Genomic DNA, 25,547 nt, shown 5'->3' on the forward strand with positions numbered 1-25,547 from the left:
GCATGTCTTATAGAGAATTCAGTCATTGTAAATGGTGATGGGCTGACTTTTGTCAGCAGGCAAACTTTTATAAGTTTTCTCTGGCAAGACTGTCATCGAGACAGACCTCGGGGCCCAAAGTGATCATCGTGTGCATTCCATTCTGATTTGCTCTCGGGACTTCATCTGCTAGTAACATACAGTAGGTAGTATGTGTTGACAATCATGTCACAAGACAGCATGGCATAATGCTCTTACATCTAACACCACCTTTAGCTGTCTGCTATCTTATTTGTAAGCCTCTCTTTTATGCTGTCAACTAGACATACCTTATACCAATTTCTCAGCCTCACACTACTCAAACAGCATAGCAGCAAGGTCGATCATAATTTTTAGCTCCATTCCTGCTTAAAATAAGAGGGAGGCTTGTTACAGTTGGTGTTGACACACAGGTTGCCAAATTGTCCCCTGCTAATTGTCCTTGGCTTTCTGTCCCTCCCCTCCAGTGATATGCTATCACATTAGGAAGCCAGCAGGTGGACCATGCTATTAATGTCTACCATGTGCTCACACACACACACTCCCTGGACCCCAGCCTCCAATTAGCTGAATCAAATCACTAGGTGTCAAACATGAGTCCACCTAGACCCCCCTTCTGGCCTGTCGTGCCATCTTACCATCACCTCCCACCCAGCTGGGGTGCCCATCTCCCCTCCATGCCGCCTCTTTCACACCATTTCCAGCCCGTTCTCCTCTACCTTATGCATTTTAATTTTTCACTTATAAGAGATGCATGGTGCCGAATGACTACTTTTGTGTTTCCTATCTGTGTGTGTGTGCGCGCACGTGTGTGTGTGAATAGAATATGGCAAGCCTTTATATTTCACATTAATCTTTATTGGCCATGCACCAGTCACGTTAATCGGGGGCCAGGTCTTATTGCCAAATTTGTAATGACTTATCACTGATTGCTGATTATTATGATGCATTTTACTGTAACTTTCAACCAGATACTCTGTAAAAGTACACAGCCAGCATGTTGCGCTGTTTTTTAACAATTTGCTTCTTATGACTGTAAGACATGACCAGTCTGTGCCTTTTATAAATAAATATTAGCTTGTATCCAAAAGTAGTAATAATCACATGTGAGTGGAGACTTGGTGACAACACCTTTTGTCACTGTTGCTGCATGAAGTCTTTCTTTGCAGCAGCATCTAGCTTCTGCCTTCAGCCCAATATATTCAGCTGTTTTAATATTTGACCTTAGGCTGTGAAATTCAAAATACACCCACTGGTATTACATACTGCAATAGCATGATTTGAAAAAAATTGCCAGATGGACATAGATGGATTCCCACACAACTCGGCTCACACATGCCACCATGTATGTTCAGCTGTCTTGATCTGGCAACGAAACCTTTATTATTTATTTTTATTTGATTGGACAGGTGAAACAGCCAATTATCAATCATCTACTCTGTATGGACAAAAGTATTGGACCGCCTACACTACACCTACAAGAGCTTTTATGACATCCCATTTGAAATCCACAGATATTAATATGGAGTTGGTCCCGCCTTTGCAGTAATACCACTTACAGTTGATCGTGGAATATCTGGAGGAGAAGAAATTTCACAAACTGACTTGTTGCAACGGTGGCATCCCATTACATTACTATTACAGTACCATGCTCAAATTCAGTGAGCTCTTTAGAAGGACCCATTCTTTCACAAATGTTTGCACAGGCACACTGCTTGGCTAGATGTTTGATTTTATACACCTGTTGCAATGGGACTGAATGAAACACCTGAATTCAGTGATTAATAGATGTGGCCCAATACTTTTGTCCATTTAGATAGATAGATAGATAGATAGATAGATAGATAGATAGATTTTTATTGTCATTGCACAATCATATGCGTATAATAATGCAACGAAATTAGGGCTCAGTCCTTTCGGTGCAGGGGAGAATAGAAAGCATCGTGCATCTTGCTAGTTGAATAGCCAAGTCCAGTAATAGATGGCTGCAGCCATGTCTCTGATATCAGAAAAAATGCAACAGTCACGGAAACACTTGTTGGACGTGCAAGCACAGTTCGTCATCCCGTGTTCGCCATGGACCTGGCGCTGGAAAATGCTGGGAGGCGGCGGCCCAAAGGGCTGTCCTTTCAGCCGTGTCAACGCGCCGGCCCTGCAGCCTCGGCGTCCTCCGGAATGTCCTGGCAGCGACGAAAGTCCGGTGAAATTGGCATCCTGCAGCGCAATCCCAAGCTCAAAAGGTCCTGATAACTGTTGTTTCCTTTGCTTGTTTACGTTTCCTCCTGGACTTGTCACTGGGAAGAACTATCCACGGAGACCCCGGTGTTCTAACGGCGTCCTCCGGAATGTCCTGGTAGCGATCAAAGTCCGGCAAAAATGGTACCTCGCAGCACAATCCCAAGCTCAAAAGGTGCTGATGACTGTACGCGTACATTGCCAAACATAAGGTGGTGTTTTAAGCTAAAAACACAACCGTTCACACATACAAAAACATATAATACCGCACCGAGAGTGGAGAGCTGTAGCCGCTGCGTCTATTCGCACCGCCATGGCAACCCATTTGTACATGATAGCATATTTAAGACAATACAGACACGAAATATTCCTGCACCTTTTTTACTTTGATCAACTGTTTATGTTAAAATTTGCTTAAAAGTTGTTGCTTAATCACATAGTTCTTGATTGTCTGAGTTTTCAATAAGTAAAGAGTAACCTTTTTATTAGGTTGCGCATTGTGATTGTGGCTGATGAGAGATCAGGCACAGTTCTCTGCCCATCCAAAGCTGCTGTAACTCTAAGCCCAACGAGCATCTGATTTTATCCCAAGACCCCCTCAATCACATCCCATTTGATTAATCCCTTGACATCTGTTGTTTTCATGCACCTTTATTTTCCATGGTGTGGGATAATGTTTAGCCTAGAGGGCAGGATAGGGTCTGTCTCCTGTGAGGTGACTTGTGTGCTTTGTTCCAGTTTGTCAAAAAGGATTAATGGTAATTTAGACACGGATTACAGAAACACCCACAGAGTCCGTTGAGATGCCCACCAGTAATTACACCATAGCCCAGTTAATGCTGTGTCAGTGCTGTCAGAATTTCTATGTAAACACAATAGGAACAATCATAAGCAAGGTAAGCATACAACTAACCAGGTAACACACTATTTTTTTAACTGCACAAGTCAAAGATTACAAATCACACTGCACCACATGGACGACTAAATGAATCTATGTAAAACGGGCATCACTTCAAACTGTGCAAATGTAATGGCAATGTTGCTGTAAACTGATTACTCCCTAATCGGAGTATGGCGTGCATGCAAATGTAATCAGTGATGCAGATAGCAGGATCAGGGTCGGATGAAAAGATCCAACCACTCTAGCAAAGCGTGAATGCATACCTGTGCTAAACACATACAGGGCCATGCACAGCTTCCAGGAGTCCACTTCATCATGTTGTCCTCATTGTGTCCTTGTGCTTACCAAGCTGAATATTTGCTGGGCGTGCCCCTTTTATTACTTGTTCTACATTTTCAAGAGAGCAATTTACATATTGTTTGTATTTTTTGTCACATATGGAGTGCCTGAAACAGGTCTACAGTCTATCTGAAGTGCTATTGGTGTATAAGGCTTACTCTCAAGAAGGTCATTGTTTTTAGAAGGAGAGACTTTTTGTGTCTGTTCGGTATAATAGTATCAGTGCATCGTGTGAGCATACATGATGATTTTTGCTTTATTTATTAGTTTTGTGTTTGCGATTGTGAGAGTTTGGTAGAGAAGTGGTAAATTTAAAGTTTCACATGTGTTTACACAAGTTAGACTGACTGTATTTCAGTAAAGTAGCTAATAGATGGGAAGAACTCTGGTGTTTGTGTGTGTTTTAACAGTTGGTGCGTGAACAGTAATCAAGCTGCATGGCTGATTGCACTGGTCAAGACTGAATAGATTCAATTAGTCCCAGCCTTCCACCTCTGTGAAGTATTCGATTAGTGAAAGTACACTTGTAATAGGCATGCGAGAGAGACGTGATTAAATGTCACCAGCACAGTCACTTTTTAGCTTGCTATTGCTTTTTTATAGATTATTTTTTGACATTTCTGCTTTATTTGACAGTCACAGTAGAGAGAGAGACAGGAAAAGCAGGAGAGAGAGAGGGGACGACATGCAGCAAAGGGCCTGAGGTCGGATTTGAAGGATCAGGACTCACCCTTGGTACATGGGCGCCCCTAGCTTGCTATTGTTTAGTTGATTTTCTGTGAACGGATAACAGACTATTAACCACACACTTACAAAATGAAGATTAATGGTTTCTTCAGGCAAATAAAAAGCAGTTTTTGCTGTTACAAAACGAAATAAAGCATGATTATCATTTGTTTTTGGATCTTCTTTCTAAGACATTTGTACAAACTATTATTAACTGTCTCCCGGAGATCATATATATATGAATTTTTGTCTGTGTAAAACTGAACTCTGTAGTTTTATATTTCATTCTGTAAAGTGTACACATCCTCATTCATGCTTTATGAAAGTGTATTTAATCTAGGGGTGTCAAATAGTCAGAATGTACTGAAATAACATGAGTAGTGAATTTGACAAAGTTGATCTGAATACAGCCATTTAATGTCAGTCCCATAACTTCTTATTTGAGGATCAGCCTCAGAAGAGAGGACAGGCAGTAGGGCTGAGGTTGAGCTTGTTTCGGCAAAGCTGTTGTTAGCGTCATTGTGTAAAAGTGATGCCCATCTCCTAACTGGTAACCTTGAGCACGATGATATCATTAACTTCATAAGAAAGCCTCACTGTGATGCAATAAATGAAGAACAGTGATAAAGACCTCAATGTGATAGCCTTGCCATTCTCTCAAATTAATCAGCAGCCCTCCTGCTAATCAGAATCACATATTCATCCAGGGTATGGTCCCATGCAAACAGGGAAATGCTTGTCAGTATTAAAGTAGGTGAATTATATTTTTCAGCGATAATGTTGCCCGTTATCATTGACAGGGATGACAACCCATGGCTTCCCTACAGCCTTTTTGGTCTTTCTTTTGCATACGTAGCTGATACAATCAAATGAAGTTGTCTGGGGAAAAAAATCAATTTAAATTGTCTTTACTTTGATCATTTTAAGATTTAGTTAAACAAGAGTATAGTGTAGTGTGTAAATCAAAAGTTAATCATTTGATTTCTTATGTCACAGAACCTAATTTGTGTTTGATGCTAAATAATGGTATGTGAGAGAAGCATGTTTAATTAAACAAAGACACACCAGAAACTCGACTTAAATGTGTCATGGATCTGATTTCTAAGGGAGAATGGAGCCTCACACCCAAGCACATTATTTCTTATTATTGGATATGAAGCACTCAAGTGTCACTTGTTTCTTATTGATCTCTGCAGATATTCCTATTTTTTAACTATGTTAAAGGATGTACAGGAAGAAACCAAGTGGAGTTTTTATTTTATTTTTTTGCATTTTATTGACTCTTATTGGCAGACTACTCTGTGGTATTTCCCCATAGACCTCTGGCTTTGCTGTATTGACCCTCTGAGGCAAAGGATTTCTTGAGAGCCACTAATCGGCTCTGCAGGTTTGTTTACTTTAGGTTTGGGTCAGATTGTCAAAGGATTGCTCTGACAGTCCAGGCGGCTGTATGGGTATGGCCGTAGGGCAGAATGAAAGTGGGGAAAAAATAACAAAGATCTCCCATCGCCCCACAACATTGCACGCCCTGCCCCACTGATGTCTGGTGCTAACCATTTTCTTGTCCCTTTTCTTCTTCTATAATTTGAAAATATTTAATGTAGACAAATGAAGTGGGTTAGAACCATAGAGTAAAAGAACCATAGAACCATTGATTTTTTTTTCTTTTCCTCCTTTTTTGTTTTTCTTTTCTTTCTTTCCTAAAGTCATTTACAATATCAACTCATCCTTTACACTCCTATGCCCCATCTCTCTTTAATGTAATGTTAATCCTACTGTGGTATTGTTATTGTATGTATGAATGTGATGTCATGTAAGGTCTATCTTTGTTAAACTGGTTGCATCGATGATGATGTGTTCAAGCTCCATTCAGTAAAAATGAGTATTGGAAAAACTTAAATTAGGTGATTGTGATGTTTTCAATTGTAATTCTAGTTTAGTTTTTGTCAAGAAACCTCAATAAGTACAGTTGATTGAATGAGAAATTTGTTGATGTTTTCACAGCCATATAAAATAGATAGTAGAGAGGGAATATCTTAATAATACATGATGGTAACGTGGCACTTAATGTTTTTGTATCATTAAACTATGCAATAAAAAATGTAGATTTCTCCAAAAGGAAACGAAGCAACTGACCTACTTATTTGTCTTCTTTTGTATATTTACTACTGCTCTTTAATAAAACACAATACTATTGCTAAGATAATGATAGCCGCTCCAATCAAAGAACAAAGAAGAAAGTTATATGAGTCAAATTATGAGTCACTCCCTCATATCTCTGATGAGGTTTTAAGACACAAGGCCTCTATTATTGATAATTTTGCGTTCATTAGCAATATTTTATGTTCGGAGTTTTGCTGCATTTTTTATGCAGTCTGAATTAATTGCTTTTTTGTCAAGGTTATTTTGGTTTTCTTAACAAAACCCTGTCCTTGTATTTTTTTCTGTTTTAATATCTTCCTACTTACTGTCTTATTTATTTGCCCACAGGAAGGAGTAGAAGTGAGGGTGGCACGAATCTTCAACACATTTGGCTCCCGAATGCATATGAACGATGGCCGTGTTGTCAGCAACTTCATCTTGCAGGCTCTACAAGGAGAACCCCTCACTGTACGAGTTCCAAGTCGTCTATTCATACTGTGCCCTTTTCCTCATTTATTAGCTGCTCGGGACGGAGCACTCAGCTCTGTCAGTGTTGGCAGGAGTCTGTTGCATCTGTGAGGATGCTCTCTCAGGAGTAGCCACAATTATACATGTGACTTCGAGATTGGACTTGTGAATGTTTATATTTACTGGTTCTCCATGCAGTTTCAATATATTTCCTGGGCACATAAGCACTAGCTTATTTAAGTAAACAACGATTGAATCTGGATGAGTGCATTTTTAATATTTTGAATAAGAGTATTCATCCAAGCAGCTCACTTCTCTTTTCTTGAAATGTTTGGTTAAGGGAGAGGATCTAGTATACCAAATATCTGTCTAATCTGATGTACAATATTGAAATTTAAAGGGAAATACGCATTAAATGGTGCTTAAAAATTGCTCACATTTATTTCAGGTTAGATTAAATATAAAAACTTAAAGGGAGCTTTGAAATTCTAAGTGAATTTGAAGAAATTCAAGCTGCTTTAAATGACAAAATGGAAAGCTTGTTGTATGATGAGCATTTCACTCTTGGAAAATTTATTGCTTCACGCCTGATAGCGAAGACTCATCAGAGCATCTGAAGAGTTGACACTTGATTTAATGCATGAACACTGTCTCACAACAGCGCGTGGTAGTGCAGAAACAGACCTGTCATCAGTCTCCTCTTGTTCTAGGTGTACGGCACCGGATCACAAACGAGAGCCTTTCAGTATGTCAGGTAAGCCCAACTATTCCTGCATCAAACACATTTTGCTGTGTCCACCCACATGCCTCGTTCATCTCCTGTTTGCTGTATGTATTTGCTCAAAAGCTGTCTCTAGGATTATTTGTGACCTTTTATGTTGTGATATGCATATGTTCAATCTAGTGTAATTTTTGCTCCCTTTATTGGGGTTTAGAAAACTAGAGATGTGTTACTCTCTACATGCCCTGATATTTGTTGGCCTCTCTCCTCTGAGACTGGCTTGTGTAAGCATGGAGAGGTCATCCTTTACTTTAAATACCAACATGTGCACATACATACACACACACACACACACACACACACACACACATACACACATAAGTGCTTCATCCTCAGAAAGAGATCTTAAAAGCAAAGATTCCAATTTTGTGTTTGTGTGCGTGCATGCGTGTGTGTGCAGAGGTGGAAGGGGGTGGGGATGTTACAGAGAGTATGTGTTGGCTTGTGTGTAGATGATAATCTGAGATTAATTTAGTTTTCTTTCATTGGCTGCTTGGTGTGATGATTTGCAGAAGCACACAGGGTGCACTTTGGAGTAGCGAGATCAAGAGACATGGGCACATATTTGAAGCTCCCCTATCTCCTCAAAGCACACACACACCTGGAGACCTGAATAACTTTTAATTAATATTGTGTAAACCGAGAGACAAGGCCTATGCATGACCCTTTCTGAATCAGTCTAAATCAGAAAACTGAAAATGATTTCTCTAACCTCGCCTAATGATTTCCTTTTATTTCACATTCATGACATTGAAAAGTCTTGCAGTGCCAGTTGCTCCTCTTCCTTCTAGGATTTTGATTTAATTTAATCATATAGCAGTGAAGGCAAGCTTATCAGAAAATGCTCATAATTTGTTTTACATGCTATTCTGTGCTCCTCACTCCAGGGCTTTACATTGTTAACTGAGCATTTTAGGCCATTTTACATCTGTTTTTATTTGGATGTTTACAATCTTTAGGTTGGTTCTGGCCAATCCATGATTAAATTAAGCCTGTTTCCTTGTGTGAAACTTGTCTGTTTCATATAAGGAATGGCTGGATTATCAAAGTAAATTCAGCTTGAGCTAGTGTAGTTCATTTCTGTACTTATAGAATGTGCCAGTCATTTCATAATTTTAATGCTTCTCCACATTGTATGTTGTCATGATTTCCTTTATCTGTGCACTGCAGCTTTTATTTATTACTGTAGTTGAGAGTGCTATCACTCTCTTTCTGAGTGTATTTATGCCTCTACGACAGTGACAGCCGTGGCCAGAGGCATTATGTTTTCACATTGTCTGTCCATCCGCCCATCCCATTCTCAAGAATGTGATATTTCAGGAATGTCTTGAGGGAATTTCTTCAAATTTGGCACAAACCTCCACTTGGACTCAAGGATGAACTGATTAGATTTATTTTTATTTTTTTCAAGATTATTTTTCGGCATTTCTACATTATTTGATGGTTATAATAGAGAGAAAGGCAGGGGAGAGATAGGGGATGAAATGCAGCGAAGGGCGTGGGCTTGGATTTGAATCCAGAACGCTGCAATGAGCTCTCAGCCTTGACAAGTGGTATGCGTTCTACCAGGTGAGCTACCGGTGTGCCCCCAGCTCATTAGATTTTTGTTGTCAAAGGTCAAGGTCACTGTGACCTCACCAAATACATTTGGCTATAACTCCAGAATTCATACACTAATTATGAAGAAGTTCCACACAAATGTGTAATAGGATAAAATTATGAAGTGGTGACATTTTATATCCAATAATTCAAAGGTCCACCTCATTATGACATCATAATGTTCTGTAAAACCACTTTTCTGGCCATTATTCAACTCCATAACTCAGCATTTTCTCTTTATTTCCTCTTAGTCCAGTCATTTTATGAAAAAACCTAAGACAAATTGCAAGAGAAGCAAACTCATCTGATTTTGTATCCTCAGTATGTCCTGAGAGAGGGAAAAAAAGTCCCAAGGAGTCCCATTGGTAACCTTGAATTAAAAGGTTACTATATATATACCGTATTTCCCCAGTTAATTGCTCTAACTGTTTACTTCTGCAAAAATAAGGTGAATTGCCTTATTTTGGGTTACCTCAATATAATTCAAATAATCGCCCCAGCGGTTATTCGGGTGGGCGTTTAATACGCAAAATGGGTGCAGAGCCCAGGTGTTTATAAGAACCAGGCGGCTATTTGCGGCCGGGCGATTAATTGGTGAAATACGGTAGTAACCTTTTAATTCACTGTTTAAATATCTGTTCTGGCATTTATTCCAATCAGCGCATATCAAATCAGATAATGTGTGATATGCATGTGTAAACAGAATAATTCAAAGAACTTGTAATTGACTTTTTTTCTTGTCTTTGTGTGTGTAATCAACTTGTGAATTTTTATAGTGATATCTGAAAGTAAAATTTTGAAACCCCTTCCACCTTTGTGTTAAAAAGGGTGTTTTTTTGGTATAATATGGTCATATATAGGTGATTTTCAAAACTTTCCACCAATGGGATTCCTTGGGACTTTTTTCTCTCACTCAGGACATACTGAGGATACAAAATCAGTTGAATTTGCTTCTCTTGCAATTTGTCCTAGGTTGACCCCCATTTTGGCCTAAAATTACTGGACTATCTCCCTGGATGACAACTAGGACGGGGAGCCTCCTGTTCCTCTGGTAGTCCACCACAAATTAAACATAACATAACATATTAAAATTCTTTCACTGTCTTCACCACAAATATTAAATGAGTCTGAACTGACATGGATCTAAACTGCAACTTGGTCAGCATAAGCATACAACCACCAAGCAGTATTTCTAGTTTATTCATTCTCTCTTAAGAGTCTTTTCGCCTGTGTAAAACTGCCCTCTTAAAGCCATTGTGAAAATGTGACTGTTAAGCGGGTCACACTGATAAATGAGGACCAATGCACTGCAAAAATTCTCTCTTAACAAGTCATTTATAGTCTGTCTTGGCTTTCTTAAGATAAGATGATATAATTCCACCTGTTTCCATGTAGTTTGATGTATTTCAGGACCTTTTCACTGAGCAAACATAAATATGTTGAAACCAGGCAAAATAAGGCAAATCAGTGCACTACTATCAAGTAAATAACACTTTATTCAGGAAAATTCTGGTGTCCAAGTTTTGTCTCTCTTGGGACAAAAAAGATTATAAGGAAGCATGGATGGATGGATGAACTGTAGTTGAAAAGGTCCCACAGTGGAGGGCTGGCCTATTGGGGAATGTCTTTTTGTGAAGCTGGTCAAAGCGAGTGAGTGTACTGAACTTTACTGACATTAGAAAAAAGGCCATTGCATGCTTCTCGTGCAGGGACCTGTCTTGACCAATAAGCCAGCCGTGTTTGAGTCCATGCTGGCCGTTCTTGCCCATCTCTTCCTCTGTCACCACCTTTTCCCTTTCCTTACTGTTAGTGTTCATCTTTTGGCCAGCTGTAATTCAGCACATCCAACCTGACAACGGATAAAAAGAACAACTTCACAGCCTTTTGGAGAAAACAAATAGATTTTTGTCTGTGAATAAATGCTTATTGATGAGAGGGAGAATAGAATGCCACACTGATTCAGCACCATGGATAATAACCAGGATCATTTTTATTAGGAGACGAGCACCCTACATGCCATTCCCCCATCAACTCTTTTATTGTCTTCCAAATGCAGACAAAGGTGGAGGTCCTATGGTGATTGTTGGACTATAGTTTTATCTCTAGCAGATGTTTGTTTCCATTGCATTCCCAACAAAGCATTTTTGTTGTTTTTGTGCTGCCAACAGTAAGCTGTATTCAGACAAGCATGATGTAAGGGAAAATACACATTACAGAGGCATCTGAAAAACAGATGTACAGCCTTTAAGCTACTTTCATACAGACTTAGACCATTTAACAAATATGCAAATATATATATAATGTCTTGGCCAATCACTGATGTTTTACCTGACAGTCATCAACAGCTCATTCTCCAATAAATAGATAGCTCAGGAATGTCATATAGATGTGAATGTGAGTGAGAGTGAGAGTGAGAGAGATTGCATGTCCTGGGTCTGCCCCAGGGCCTCCTCCCAGCTGGATATGCCTGGAACACCTCCATAGGGAGGCTCCCAGGAGGCATCATAACTACATACCCAAGCCACCTCAGCTGGCTCCTTTCAATGCGCAGGAACAGGAGAAGCTGCTTTACTCTGAGCTCCCCACCCTACCCCTAAGGGCTCACTTGGACACCTTGTATTCGCGATCTCATTCTTTTGGTCACTACCCAGAGCTTGTGACCATTGGTGAGGGTTGGATCAAAGATGTCTGTAAATTGAGAGCTTTTCCTTTTGGCTCAACTTTCTCTTCATCATTTCAGTCCAGTAAAAGAACCTTATGACTGCATCTTTTGTGCTGATCTGCCTGTCGATCTCCTGCTCCATTTTATCCTCACTTGTGAACAAAACCCTGAGATATTTGAACTCCTCTTCTTGAGGCAGTACCTCACTCACAACCTGGAAGGGACAAAACACATTTTTCAACAGAGAACCATGGCCTCAAACTTGCAGGTGTTGATCCACATCCTGACTACTTCACACTCGGCTGCAAACCTCCCCAATGCTTGCTGCAGGTCACAACTTGATGACGCAAACAGAACCACATCATTTGAAAAGAGCAGAGATGCAATCGCAAGGTCACCGCACTGGACACTCTACATGTCCCTACTACACCTTGAAATCCTGCTCATGAAAATCTATTAACAGAATTGGAGACAAAGTACAGCCTCGATGGAGTGCAACACCCACTGGGAACAAATTTAACTTTATGCCAAGAATACAGACAAAGCTCTCACTGCAATTATACAGGGAGCAAATGACTTTGAACAGTGAACCTGGCACCCTGTACTCCTGCAGCACCCGCCACAGGACACCCCGGGAAAAACTATTATAAGCCTTCTCCAGATCCACGAAACACATGTACACTCGATTGATCCCTCCAGCATCCGTGTGAGGGTGAAGAATGGGTCCACTGTTCCATGGCCAGGACAGAATCCGCATTGTTCCTCTTGAATCTGAGGTTCGACAATCAGCTAGAATCTCTTCTCCAGCACCCTGGAGCAAGCTGAGCAGTGTGATACCCCAATAGCTGGAGCACACTCTCTGGTCCCCCTTTTTAAAAATGGGAACCACCACCCTCGTCTGCTACTCCACAGGTGCTGTCAACAACTTTCATGCAGCATTGTGGAGACGTGTCAGCCCTGAAAGCCCAGCAACATCCAGAGCCATTAGCATTTCAGGGCTGATCTCATCAACTCCTGGCACCTTTCCTCTGGGGAGTTTCCTAACTACCTCAGTGACCTTCCAGGGAGATGAGTGATGCTGCCGCCCTTTTGGACTTGTGGTACCTCTCAGCCAAGTCCAGAGTCCCCTGAGCTAGCCAAGCAGGAAGGCCTCCTTCTTCAGCCTGATGGCCTCTCTCAGTGATGGTGTTTACCAACAGATCAAGGTTCAAGCTGTTCCAGAGTTGTGAGTAGAAGACCTTGAGGACAGGGTCCTCAGCCAGACATTCCCAGTCCACCCTCACTGAACAGCTCACCACCAGGTGGTGATCAATTGGTGGTTCTGTCTCTCTCTCCACCTGAGTGTACAGGACATAGGGCCACAGGTCTAATGACAACTACAAAGTCAATCATTGACTGTTTGCCTCAGGAGCTCTGGTACCAAGTATACTTATGAGCTGGCTTATGCTCAAGCATGGTGTTCATTATGGACAATCCATGACTTGCACAGAAGTCCAACAACAAAACACCACTCGGGTTTAGTCTCCCACTTGTGGGCAAGCTTGCTGTTGGTTGTTGTGGACACTCCATAGGGACCTCTGAGTCGTCACCCTTTGTACAGCCCCTCACCCAAGACATCCCTGACTTTGGTGACCTATGATGAGCTACATGCTCTGGGTAGCACAGCTTGCAGGGTCAGAGGGGCACACAAACCCCTCTACCACAATAAAATAACACAAAAAAAAATCAACAAAAGCAAAAAACTTAGTTTCCAAGTTTTGTCTTTTGTGGGACAACACAGATAACAAGAAAGCATAGATGGATAGATGAACTGTAGTTGAAAAGGTCCCACAGTGGAGGGCTGGCGTTTTGGGGAATGTCTTTTTGCGAAGCTGGTCAAAGCGAGTGAGTGTACTGAACTTTACTGACATTAGAAAAAAGGCCATTGCATGCTTCTCGTGCAGGGAACTGTCTTGACCAATAAGCCAGCCGTGTTTGAGTCCATGCTGGCTGTTCTTGCGAGTCTCTTCCTCTGTCACCACCTTTTCCCTTTCCTTACTGTTAGTGCTCATCTTTTGGCCAGCTCCAATTCAGCACATCCAACCTGACAGCAGATAAAAAGAACAATTTCATAGCCTGTTGGAGAAAACAAATAAATTTTTGTGTGTGAATAAATGCTTATTGATGTGTCAGAGAATAGAATGCCACACTGAATCAGCACCATGGGCAATTTTGGCTGCATAACACAAATTTTTGCCTTTTCTTAGAGGTCAGGATAATAATGAGTCCAGTGTCCCACATGCCATTTCTTTTCAAATCAACAATAGACAACTATTTATTGCTGTGACTTTTTATATCGAAAATCACCAATCACTTCTCTTCTTGGCTCGAGGCCATTTCTCCGTCAGGCAGCAAGCTGTCCGTGTGACTTGACCACTTACAGCTGAGTGGCTATAAGACCTACCCATCCACATAATCCTGTGTGAAAGCTAGCTGGCTTTATGATGGAGAGAAGTTAGATTATCTGTCTAGACTTGTTACATAAATTCCCTGCCCTGACTGACTCCCACACGGCCACACAGAAGCCCTGGGAAGGGCTCAATTCCTTAACCTTTCAACATGACACCTATCTTGCCTATACAGAAGTTACTTGACTTAAGCATGAATTAGGAAAATTGGAAATTGAACAGAGGCCCTCATAAAATTTCAGAGTGAACAATAGACACTTTAGTTACTTTTTTGAGTTGGCACGATTTGTGGATTAAAACATTGTATTACTTTGACTCCTTTAGCGTTCCTGGGAAGATAGATACCAATAATAGAGTTTGGAACTTTGAAACAAGGAATTATATGACCAAATATTACTTACTAAACAGTGTTAAAATTTAATCAACTCTTCTTTGCCTTAAGACCAGTCTTTCTGCAAAGTTTCATATACATCTCTTTAGACCTTTTTGAGATAAAAAGGTCAGACAGACAGACGATTCCATGACCTCCTTGGTGGAGGTAACAATCCCAGCATTGGGTAAAAGATGTATTGGAAAAAAATTAATTATTGTGTCTAACAGGGTTTGGCAGCTTCACCATTCATCACCCTGCTTTCCTTTTGAAATAAATTTGTACACATATATTTAATTGGTGTGTACCAAACTACAGCCAGATGCCTCTGACTGGCCCACAGTACGCTCTTGTGTTGTGACTGTGTCAGTACACAGAGGTCCCCTACTATGTTTTGGAGGCATTGAAATTAGGAGCTGAACCAGGCCTGCTGGGTCTGGGTTCAGCAGGCCTCTGTGACCCATGAGAGCAGCGGGGAGCTTTAAGAGGCTTAGAGAACACTTGATGAGAATCCCAGCGCCGTGTGAAATCAGGTTGGCCTCACCCCGCCGAGGCAGCCCACAGGGCATTATGAGCCAGATCAACAGCTCAGCCAGACCCTGTCTCATTCAGAGTAATTTGGATCCCACTCCTGCAGGACGGCTTACCTGCCAGCTTTGTGAGCCATAAGAGAGGAACATGGTGAAAAGGACAGTCATTGTCTTGGGGCAGAAGGTTTTATCCCTGCTGTTAATCTTTTGTCGATGGAACCATGACTGTTCCACTACTGATAGCTCGATTTTCAGTCTTGCTTTTTAATTAATGGTTGACTAGGCCAGGGTAAATTACATCTGTTTAGTGTGACTAGTCATTGGTATTGAGTTGCCAGTGACGAGCACCAGGGATAATGAGCTCCCCCAGACTGTATCCAGAACCTTGGGGGGAAGTTCTTTATGTGTGTGTGTGTTTGTGTGACCTCATCTATGTGGTGGCATTTTTCCAAATTTGTGTGGATGTGTGCCTGCATCCAAATGTGAACATGGGAAATTTTCTCGCTCTGCCCAGCACTGTCTTTCACACAAAGAGAGGCTACAGAATGGAATTTTAAAGAGAAAGAAAATGAATCCACATGAAATGCCTTTGCTTCTCTCTCTCTGTTTTCCTTCAGTGATCTGGTGAATGGCCTGGTGTTGTTGATGAACAGTAACATCAGCAGTCCAGTCAATCTGGTGAGTTCATCATGAGTCACAAATGGAAAAAAAAACAACTTGACTAGCATCCTGTTTTATTATTCTGCTGATTCTTTTTCCAGTGCTGTGTGTGTGTGCGCGCGCGTGTAAAGGATAATTATTTACTGCTGAGATGGTGCGTGCGTCTGTCTCTGTTGGCACTGATGTGATGGAGGTTCATGAAATGTGTTCACAGGGGAACCCAGAGGAGCACACCATATTGGAGTTTGCTCGTCTCATCAAAAGTCTTGTTGGTAAGGTTTTTGATCGATCAAAACAATCATCACGTCATGTGTCTCATCTGACTCTCGGCTGCTGCCATCTCAATCCCCTGTTCAGTCATACCCAGTTTGCCTTCGCCTGCCTGTTTTTTTAGATCCCTCTCCCTCATCGTTTGTCCCATCATTAGTCCTCCACCTTACCATTTCTCTCTAACGCATCTCTCTCCTCCTTCAGTTACTTAAATTACTTCTAACCATCTGCAGTGTTGGTTAAGATCATGAAAGCTGCTTTTTATCTATGTGAAAGAAAGCATACAGTATTTCTGTTTGTATGTATGCATGTATTAATGTTTATTGTGTATTAATGTAAGAGGTGTAGATCTTGAACAGTGGCTCTCTTCTTACACTTTTGTCCTTCCATAAACACACACACACACACACACACACACACACAGTAAGCCGTAGCCAGATCCAGTTCCTACCAGAGGCCCAGGATGACCCACAGAGGCGAAGACCTGACATCCGCAAAGCGAAGATGATGTTGGGCTGGGAGCCTGTGGTATGTGTCACACACGAAAGACTCGACAGGCAGTTTGGCATTCACTCAAGGCACAAACACCTTGTGCGCACACACACACACACACACACACACACACACACACACATTCATGTAGTTACATGCTAAGTACTAAGTTTTGGCACAACAAGCAACAAACGCATGTTAGCTCCTTCATCCTGCATGATGTGACACAACTATATCAGTCAGCATCACTCCGTTTTAGTATCAAAAATAATGACAAATGTTCATCGGAAGTTAGCAGAGCCCAAAGTGGTGCATTGATTCCTTAATCTGACCACAGAACTAAATAAATAAATAAACTGATAAAGAAAGGGTTAATTTTGTAATGATATGAACAGAAAGAAATAGGCAAACGTTAGTACCTTAGTGATTTCAGTGCAGCAGTAATCAGTTATTGTTTGAGATTATTACTTAAATATTTACCAAATCACTGAATACTTTGTTTGAAATAATAAATAAATAAACAAATACTCTGTCAGTGGACTAGTTGATGAATCACATATTCAGTACAACAGTAACTGAAACTAGTGACATTGTTCGAAGTGGGTTAGCAGCTCCTTAAGGTAAGGTGATGTTCACCCACTGATTAAATAACAGGAAACCTCTGAAAATTTTTAATAATGTAACTAATCATTTACATATCCAAAGAACATTTAATTCAAGGTTTTACAATGTGTTGTTTAGCTCTGATGAGGGAAGAACCAGCGAATGACACGACTGACTGATAACAGATAATTAATAAAAAGAAGCTTGTCGGCTTGATATATTGACCGACCGATTGCTCTAACCCTCGTGTGTAATTTCCACTGAGAATCCTACATGTTGTGTTGTGTTGACAGGTGCCCCTGGAGGAAGGCCTGAACAAAACCATCCAGTACTTCAGTAGGGAGCTGGAGCACCAAGCTAATAATCAGTACATCCCCAAACCCAAAGCTGCCCGCATGAAGAAAGGGCGTCCGAGACACAACTGAGGCCAGGGTTTCCATCACAAACACTCCTGCAACACTGAAGGATGCTTAGGCTCCTCAGAGGACCCTTGAAGAGCAACTCTCGGATTGACGCTGTTCAGTAGTGCACTCTGGGAAATTCGAGAAGCTGAAATAATTTTTTTTTCAGTCTTTTCGAAAAGCTGTTGTCTTCCGTTGGTGCTGCAGTTGCACTTTCTCCACAGGAATCTGCAGGATAAAGGCCTGGCAGATGGGCACGCCTGAATCTAAGAGTAATGGAAATGAAAGACAAGAAATGTCCGACCCAGCCCATTTTTGGGTTTCTTTTTTTTTTTTTTGGTGAATTTGTGCTTGTGCTATTTAAGATGCTGATTTATGAAATGTGTTAACTGCTCACACTGCGTGTCAGTGTGTTTGTTTTGATTATTTTATCAGTTTCATGGTGTTGTGTCTCCGGAGATGGACTCCCTGAGCATGGCTGCAGAGGATTGGTTTTGCCACAGGATGTTTTGTCCTCTATTTATCGTGGCTGCCGACAACCTGTTGGCTGCCCGTGTGATGCAGAGCACTGTAGGATTGGGCAGATCTCACATCTTCTAGTAAGACTGTTACTGCGTCATTACATGTGTTTCCAGAGGTCATTGTGTTCTCCTTTGTGAACTCTCTAATGCCAAGACATGAATCTTGTATTATCAATTTCAGGTGAAGATGCTATTTTAATAAAACATTTCCAATATTTTTCACCCTCTCTGGTGTATTGTGTGTATACCAGACGTGTGTGTTGGCATTTGTTCCTGACATCACTGTTATGCTCAGCTGCAAAAATGTTGTGAAGAAGGTGAATATGGTGGATCAAGGCAGTAAGGAGCCAGATGTCTCTTTATTGACACTAATCCTTTAGTGATCACACTCTTGCACACTCTACAAACACATCCGAGTTTACCAGCATGACATACAAATCAGTGACCTTAGCCTTTTTAATAGAAATGGCAGGAGGAAATGTTTAATCAGGGCTAAAACAAATATAATTAAATTTAATCTGGGTCCATCTTCCATATAGACACACATGGATGGACTAATGTATGAGGTGGATGGAAAAGAGTGGATAAATTGCGGTGGGGATATGTTGTGCTAAAGTTCGGGATCAGTAAGATGAACCATTGAAAGCACTGGCATTATTTTACACACAGAAGGGTAGCAAAGGGAAAAACAACAAAACGTGTCTTAGTAAAGTGTTGGAGCACCACAAGCCATCAGAACAGCTTTAGCGCTCTTTGGCATAGATTCTTCAAGTCTCTGGAGTTGCACTGAAGTGATGGAGCTCCATTCTTCCAAAAGATATTCCCGCATTCGGTGATTTGATGATGGCGGTGGCGAGCGCTGTCTAAACATCAGTCCAAAGTCTCCCATAGGTGTTAAGCTGGGATGAGATCTGATGGCTGAGAGGGCCACAGCATCATGATTCACACTGACTTTGCTCCAGCAGAGTTCCAGAGACTTGCAGAATCTGCCGAGGATGCTCGACTGTCATGGCTGCCCAACACCTCAGTAAATCACGTAATGTTTTTCCTTTGATTGTCACCCGTCTGTATACAGCTGTTATGGGCTAGTATAGGCTGTGTTCACTTAGCGGCTTTAGGGGAGACGGGCTGCAATGAAGAGATGACCTTGCCTCAGTGTTCAGACAACACACCACAGACGAGCAGTGGGCTTTATGATTATATAGACACACACATTTTATATATATATATATATATATATATATATATATAAAGTGTGTGTTTGAGTGGTGCTGTGGGATTGGAGTTAATAGTAGTCATAGTTGACATTAGCTCCATGTCTGTAAGAGCCAGAATCCCGGGGGCCGATGGGGGAGTTTTCGTCATAGTGGTGCTGACGCCCGTGGTCAGTGGAGCGCGCATGGTCCATCCAGTAAGACAGGTCCGTCTCCAGCCTCTGAGAAAAATAACAGACATGGCCAGTCACTCATTAGTAGCCTAAAGAATCTGCAGCTAATGTAGACAGAGACGGGCAGTGGAGAATTTATCCAGCAAGATAACAGAAAAGGCACAAGCAGCCCAGCTGTGGTACAGAGACAAGCATGAAAGGCCAACATCATTTAAAAGGTCACAGCTGTCAATTTCAGCAGTAGGGAGGCAACAGCAAATGGCATACACACAGGATGTCATGCATGGGGCCATCTGAGAAATCCTACTGGCTGAAACGCAATTGCTGTCAACTGTCAAAAACAGTGGGGGGAGACACTTTCGAACACTCTCCCTCTTTTTCTGCATTTGTCTGCCTGTCTGCTCCCTCCATTCTCCCAACTGTCCCTGGCGAATCTCTAAAATCTAAGAGAACAAAGCCTTCGTGAGATGCTTTGTGAGAGTAAAAGCATGCATTGTCACGTATTTGTTCCCATATTTGTATTCAGCCACTGTCAGGAAGCAACATCAGACTACAAGAGGATAATTTTGCCCTTTGAAGAGTTTTTTTTTATTCGGACATCTGAATGAAGGTCACACTCCTGTCACTCTGACGGCCTTGCTGCTGCCACACAGGGAAGAAATAGTCCTACACCACACACCTTATTGACTCCCTCATTTCTGTTTGATTTAGCTTATGCACATTTATACAGTCAACATGCACATATAATATCAAACAGAAAAATGGCAGAACATCCATCACATCCACAGCTTTATTAGTATTTGACTCTAAATTGTTTCTATTTTGTAGCATGCACATTTTAGTTACTTTGTAGATGTCAGTATATTCAAGCTATTGTTCTGTTTAGTTATTCTCTGCTCTCTTTTGAGTCACCTCAGTTTATGGTGTGCGGTTCAGGCGAAAAGAGGAGCCGGTGTGTGCAGCTGCCTTAAATCATCCGACTGGAATAATTGGGAGGCACCAACTGTGGCCTCTTCAAGGTAGAGGGAATCTCCTTTTCTCCATTTTGATTTATCCTTACTGCCTTGATGTTAAGTTTGTCTTTACTGTATAGCATTTGTTGCTTATTATTTCCAATATTACTTTCCTAAACCTGGCCATTTGTTTAATTTACTTTGTTTAGTTTCGTTTGTCTTCGTCTGCTCCCTTGTGTGTGTAGTGGTCTGATCAGACAGTATTTAAGCTATTCCTTACATAGCTTTAAGCCAACAAATACGCAATGTTGTGTCACCAAATGACTACAAACCTCAATTGTCTTAAATGTAAAGTACATGTAGATTCATTATTTCTCTTTTCCTTTCTCTAAATCATTTCATGTTCTGATAAAATGGGTGAATTTGCCCCTGTTAAGACTGCTAGATTCATTTGGCAGGCATATTCTAGATCAGTTTCATTTGCGAACTGACTAGTAAAAAAAAAAAAAAACTCAGGTTGGAGTCCTCACTGGAGACTGACTCGACTACAAATAATGTGCTGGAACAACTTCAGATGAAATTGCTAGGGCAAAAGGATCAGAGGAATCAGAAGATTTTTGGCAAACTGTGTTTCCCATGACTGCTGCTGTGGGCTATGCGAGGCAAATTGTGGTCATGCACTCACTCACTCATTCAGTCATGGACGTTTAGTGGGATGAATGCGCAGTGCGTCCTGCCTGCCCCGGCCTGACTGCTGAGCTGGACCAGTACAACCAGGAAATGCCAAAGCGACACTTGTGGAACTCGTGTTTTTGTTGATAATCTATCCATGTAAAAACTGCTGCTCTTATGAAGCAGCCATATTGAGCTGGTCTTGTTGATTTTTTTTTTTTGAAAATAAAATGCGTGTGGAGAACTGGTAGACAAGGAAGTAAAACTAACCAACACATCCCTCAAGCAACCACTGGGGCCGGGCAGACGCAAGTTGCCAGCGTGTTGGCGAGCTGAAGAAAGTCACTCATTTTGTAGGATGAATGTGCAGTACATGCCATGTGTCTGTGCAGTTTGATGCATGTCTATTTTTGCAAGAGGTCAAGAGTTGAGGGGACTGGATTGTGCATTATACACCTCAGAGACCCCTGGCTATGGCTCATTCCCTCACCTGCTCGTCAAAGCCCATGTACATAAACTGCATAATCCACTGCTGCACGTCTGGTCTGCTGCGGTCCCAGATGTTCCTCTTGCTCCTGCTCAGCTTTGCCAGGAACTCTTTGGCCTTGGAGGGAGTGACAGCCACAGCAGACTTTGAGGGAGCAGTACCAGCTCCTGCCACTGGGTGGAAGCACAACAGGGTAGAACCAAGCCAAGGCTTTTTTGCAAACATTTCTCACTGAGTTGAATGTTACTGTGTGTCAGCAGAATGGTAAGACTGTTACCGTCTCTTTTCTTGAGGATCTTGTGAAGGCTGCTTTCACTGGAAACATCTGACAAAGGGAGTCACGGGAGAATTAATGAGGGATGAGCACAGTTCTTTGTTGAAAGAGACTACCCAAGTTAAATCTTAATGTGATGAGGCATAGTCCAATCAACAGAGTCAGCAGAGACACTCAAATTCCCCAATCCTAAAGACATCCTACTGAAAATGTGGATGGCATTCATTTTCAGCTAAGAATGAGACCAAAAATTATTCAGTTTTTCAGGGAAGTTTCAGTTACATAAACCATTTGGTAAATTCCTATATGAGTTCACAAAATGATTGAAGTTTACTGATTTTGGCTTTCGGTTTACTCAATTTTAGATGTATCAGTCAAAGTGGAGCATTCAGCCATGTTAAAGGAGGAGCTGTTTACACCAGTTTGCCAACTCTTCCAAGCAAAACTGCTTTTTTTGGCTGCTGAAAAAGTTGCTAGAGTTCACCAAATGATATCATCTCCCAGAGGAGATAGAGGGCTACTTCTGAAGAGGAAGTAGCCCTCATCAAGGTCACAACTCATATTTCAGTTTTTGACACTGAGAGCCTATGCTGATACACTGATTTTAGATTATGTGTTGAAGCATTTATGATTTGTTTGTTTGTTTTCTTTTCTTTGCAGAATCTTAAATTAACCCATGTCTAGCTAAAAGGGAAATTCTTTGCGTGTTGTGGAGCATATTCAGCAGTGGCAGACAGAAATGCGTGTGCTGATGTTGATGCAACAGCAGGCTTGCAAAATCGATACGCTGTTTAGATGGCTCAATGTGAAAAGCCATCGCTAAGATGCTATTTTTCTGGTGTCCATTACCAGGGCGCAAAAATGTACTGACTGCCTTCTGAACCTGTCTCATCTGGCTCAGCTTTGCCATGGATGTGTAGAGGAATCTCATTCACACACACAGCCATAAGCACAACGCATGTCGTACACAGTCTGAGGAAGCCGCACGGATTCAGTTAGAGGAAATTCTTTGCATGTTTTTTCTGCAGTTCTGGTTATAAATGAGCACTGAACAAGAAAAACACCCATCTCCCTGCTGAACTTTTCTAAGTAGCATAACAGCCTGTCTGCAGGACAAAGTGGGGTGACTTTCATAGGTGAATATGAAAATTACATTTACATATGAGTCAGGCTTTCCAGAGTTTTGACTTGTGTTTTTTACCTTCCTTCCTCCCCCAGACATTTATCCTTGTCCCTCCTGTCACAGCCCTCATTACAAAATTGTGAGCCTTCTGACAGCTATAATAGTTGAGTCAATCAATCAGTCAGCCTTTAGTTATACAGCCTATTTTATGCATGTAATGCAATCCAAAGTGTTTCACAATAACCTAGTGAAAGGATAAAATAAGGAACAAACAGCTATGCAATATTTCTGATAAGTTTGAAAACTGTTTGTGCCATGATGTTGATATGTTTTTCAAGAGAAAGCCCTGGGCCTGACGGCGTTGTCTTTCGCTGTCTTGACACTGTCATTATGATTGTCTTTCTTTAACCTTTTGCTCCAGTGGCCCCGGGCTGGGAGATAATGTTTTCTCTCTAGGCTTTAATGCTACAACAAGCATTTCAGTTTTATCCTGTTTTAACTGCATGAAATTCAGTGACATCTACATTTTAATGTCATTTATTCAGCTAATTAGAGCACTGCATACGCAATAGCAGCATGCATATATTTCTACAGGCCCTATAATAGAACCCTGTGGTACACCACAGTTGGTGCTGTGGGTATTGGAGGAGTGATACCATCTGAGCTCTGCAATTAGTCTAACAGTACTGCATCGTCAACAGTGATAAGAGTTGCCCTGAAATTCAGCAGCACGACAACAGAAATCTCTTCATTGGCAGCCTTATTTGTGGTCATTTAGAGCTCAAACTAGCATTCATTAAGCTAAAAAAAAAAAAAAAAAAAAAAAAAAAAACAGCTATTCAATCTCCTCAAGTTTGGGATGGGGTCAAGGAGAGAAGTCGAAGTGTTCAGTTACATAGCAATGCAGCATTGTGTTTCAGGACTTATTGTAGAGAAGGCATGAAAAATACACTGGTGTGAATACACTGGAAGCTTACAATCAAAAGATCTGAATGAGAGGTTGTATCGCATCTTATTTTCAATATCCTCTTGCTGACAGTGACAAATAGTATCACATTTGAATGTGCAAAAAAAAAAAAAAAAAAAAAACTGGATATGAATGCTGTGGCAGTAGAGTGGTAATCCTGGTTGCCAGTAGTCAATTTGGAGAGATGCAATTATTTCAAACTGTTAATGGATTTATTGTAAATGTTCAGATGTTCTTAAAATTTCTGATTTAAGAAGAAAAGATATCATATCCTCAGTGCCTTTCTGACAGCTGAACCCCAGTCTTTTACAAAACACAAGTTGTCTTTTAGTGTGAGGCAGCCTTCCATCTCCTTCCAGTATTTTAACTTTCCTTGTCAAAACCACAGCTGCCTGTGCTGGTGTGTATGTGAGAAGGAGAGAAAACAAACTGTATTACCCGCAGTGCCTCTGCAGACCCAAATCACCCCATCGTCTGTCTTGTCACATATTTGAGAAAGGGTTCAGTTTCATATTCATGACTTTAAAGTGTGTACATGCTGGAGGAGATGTACCACAGCCCTGATATAGTTTTATCTTCTAAACTGCTATTACTCCCCTAGAAATCCAATGCAACAAAACCCTAGACCCAAACATCCAAGGGCTACAAGGCCACAGATGGTGAAGGGAAGGCTAATGAGGCCCATAAACACATACATGAGAGGAAACTGAATGCAGAGGAAAAGCCAAAAAAGAGGAAAAAGCCAATGACAGACAGACAGCAAAAAAGGATTCATCTCACCTCTAAGGGCAAGCACTGTCAGCAATACAGTGAGCCCCATTAACCTCAAGCAGAGCTGCCGAGAAGCCATCGTGTCCCAGAGTCCTGCACAGACCTGCTCAAAGGCAACAACCACGCACAAACTGCTGCACAACTGAGGGGAAGAGGGGGCAGCAAGCCAGACGCTCCAAGTGGAAACTGGCCTATGGCGGTGGAATGTCGTTTAACCTCCCTGCCCACAGAAACAAGACTGTCTGTAGCTCGGAGCTGTTCCCCATCTTAAATGAATTTTCATCTGGGGTACTTTTCCATTCCCCATGCAAACAGGGGCAGACGTTAGAAGAAGGGAGAAGGGTGGGGTTCAACTGGGCCCGTTATCTTTAAGTCATCATGCTAGTTTATCCCATTTATATTCACACTCTAACAGAAAACAGATTGGAGCTTGCAATGTGTAGTAGAAAATTGTTGCTTCTATTAACTGTGCAGGGCTGCATTGTGCAGTTACTGGATTCCTTTTTCTTTCCTGGCCGCAGTTCAAACAGGTATACACAGTTGTTTACGGAGTGTGATCGGGGAGGAGGAATTGAAATTTATGTCTAAAAAAAAAAAAAAAAAAAACAGAAGTCATGAAACTGTGAAATGGAAAAGATCCAGAGAAACAAAGTTCTGTGGTAACAAACTCGGTGCTCAATAATTCAGTACTTAATTACTACATAAACCTTTCTCTTTCCACATTTTTTATGCTGGTCAATTCTCTTTT

At 41.4% G+C, this 25,547-nt stretch overlaps 2 protein-coding genes across 2 annotated transcripts in view; one reads left to right on the top strand and one right to left on the bottom strand.

The window, feature by feature from the left end:
- The window catches only part of uxs1 (UDP-glucuronate decarboxylase 1), a 51,770-nt gene extending 33,385 nt beyond the window's left edge, over positions 1-18,385 (top strand). The window contains exons 10-15 of the mRNA XM_030080976.1: positions 6,710-6,829; positions 7,540-7,583; positions 15,836-15,896; positions 16,093-16,150; positions 16,573-16,676; positions 17,537-18,385. Coding sequence (XP_029936836.1) covers positions 6,710-6,829; positions 7,540-7,583; positions 15,836-15,896; positions 16,093-16,150; positions 16,573-16,676; positions 17,537-17,668 — 519 coding nt within the window. The 3' untranslated portion in view covers positions 17,669-18,385. The remainder of the gene's footprint in view (positions 1-6,709; positions 6,830-7,539; positions 7,584-15,835; positions 15,897-16,092; positions 16,151-16,572; positions 16,677-17,536) is intronic.
- Positions 18,386-18,514: 129 nt separating this feature from the next.
- Positions 18,515-25,056, bottom strand: ecrg4a (ECRG4 augurin precursor a). The gene is made up of 4 exons (XM_030080977.1): positions 24,809-25,056; positions 21,942-21,989; positions 21,668-21,837; positions 18,515-19,600 (listed from the first exon to the last, which is right to left on the bottom strand). Exons 1-4 carry the CDS (start codon positions 24,876-24,878, stop codon positions 19,451-19,453), a joined length of 438 nt encoding a protein of 145 aa, XP_029936837.1. The 5' UTR covers positions 24,879-25,056; the 3' UTR covers positions 18,515-19,450.
- Positions 25,057-25,547: the final 491 nt, after the last annotated feature.

The sequence above is a fragment of the Myripristis murdjan genome, chromosome 21 (genome assembly GCF_902150065.1).
Source record: "Myripristis murdjan chromosome 21, fMyrMur1.1, whole genome shotgun sequence".
Taxonomy (NCBI): domain Eukaryota; kingdom Metazoa; phylum Chordata; class Actinopteri; order Holocentriformes; family Holocentridae; genus Myripristis; species Myripristis murdjan.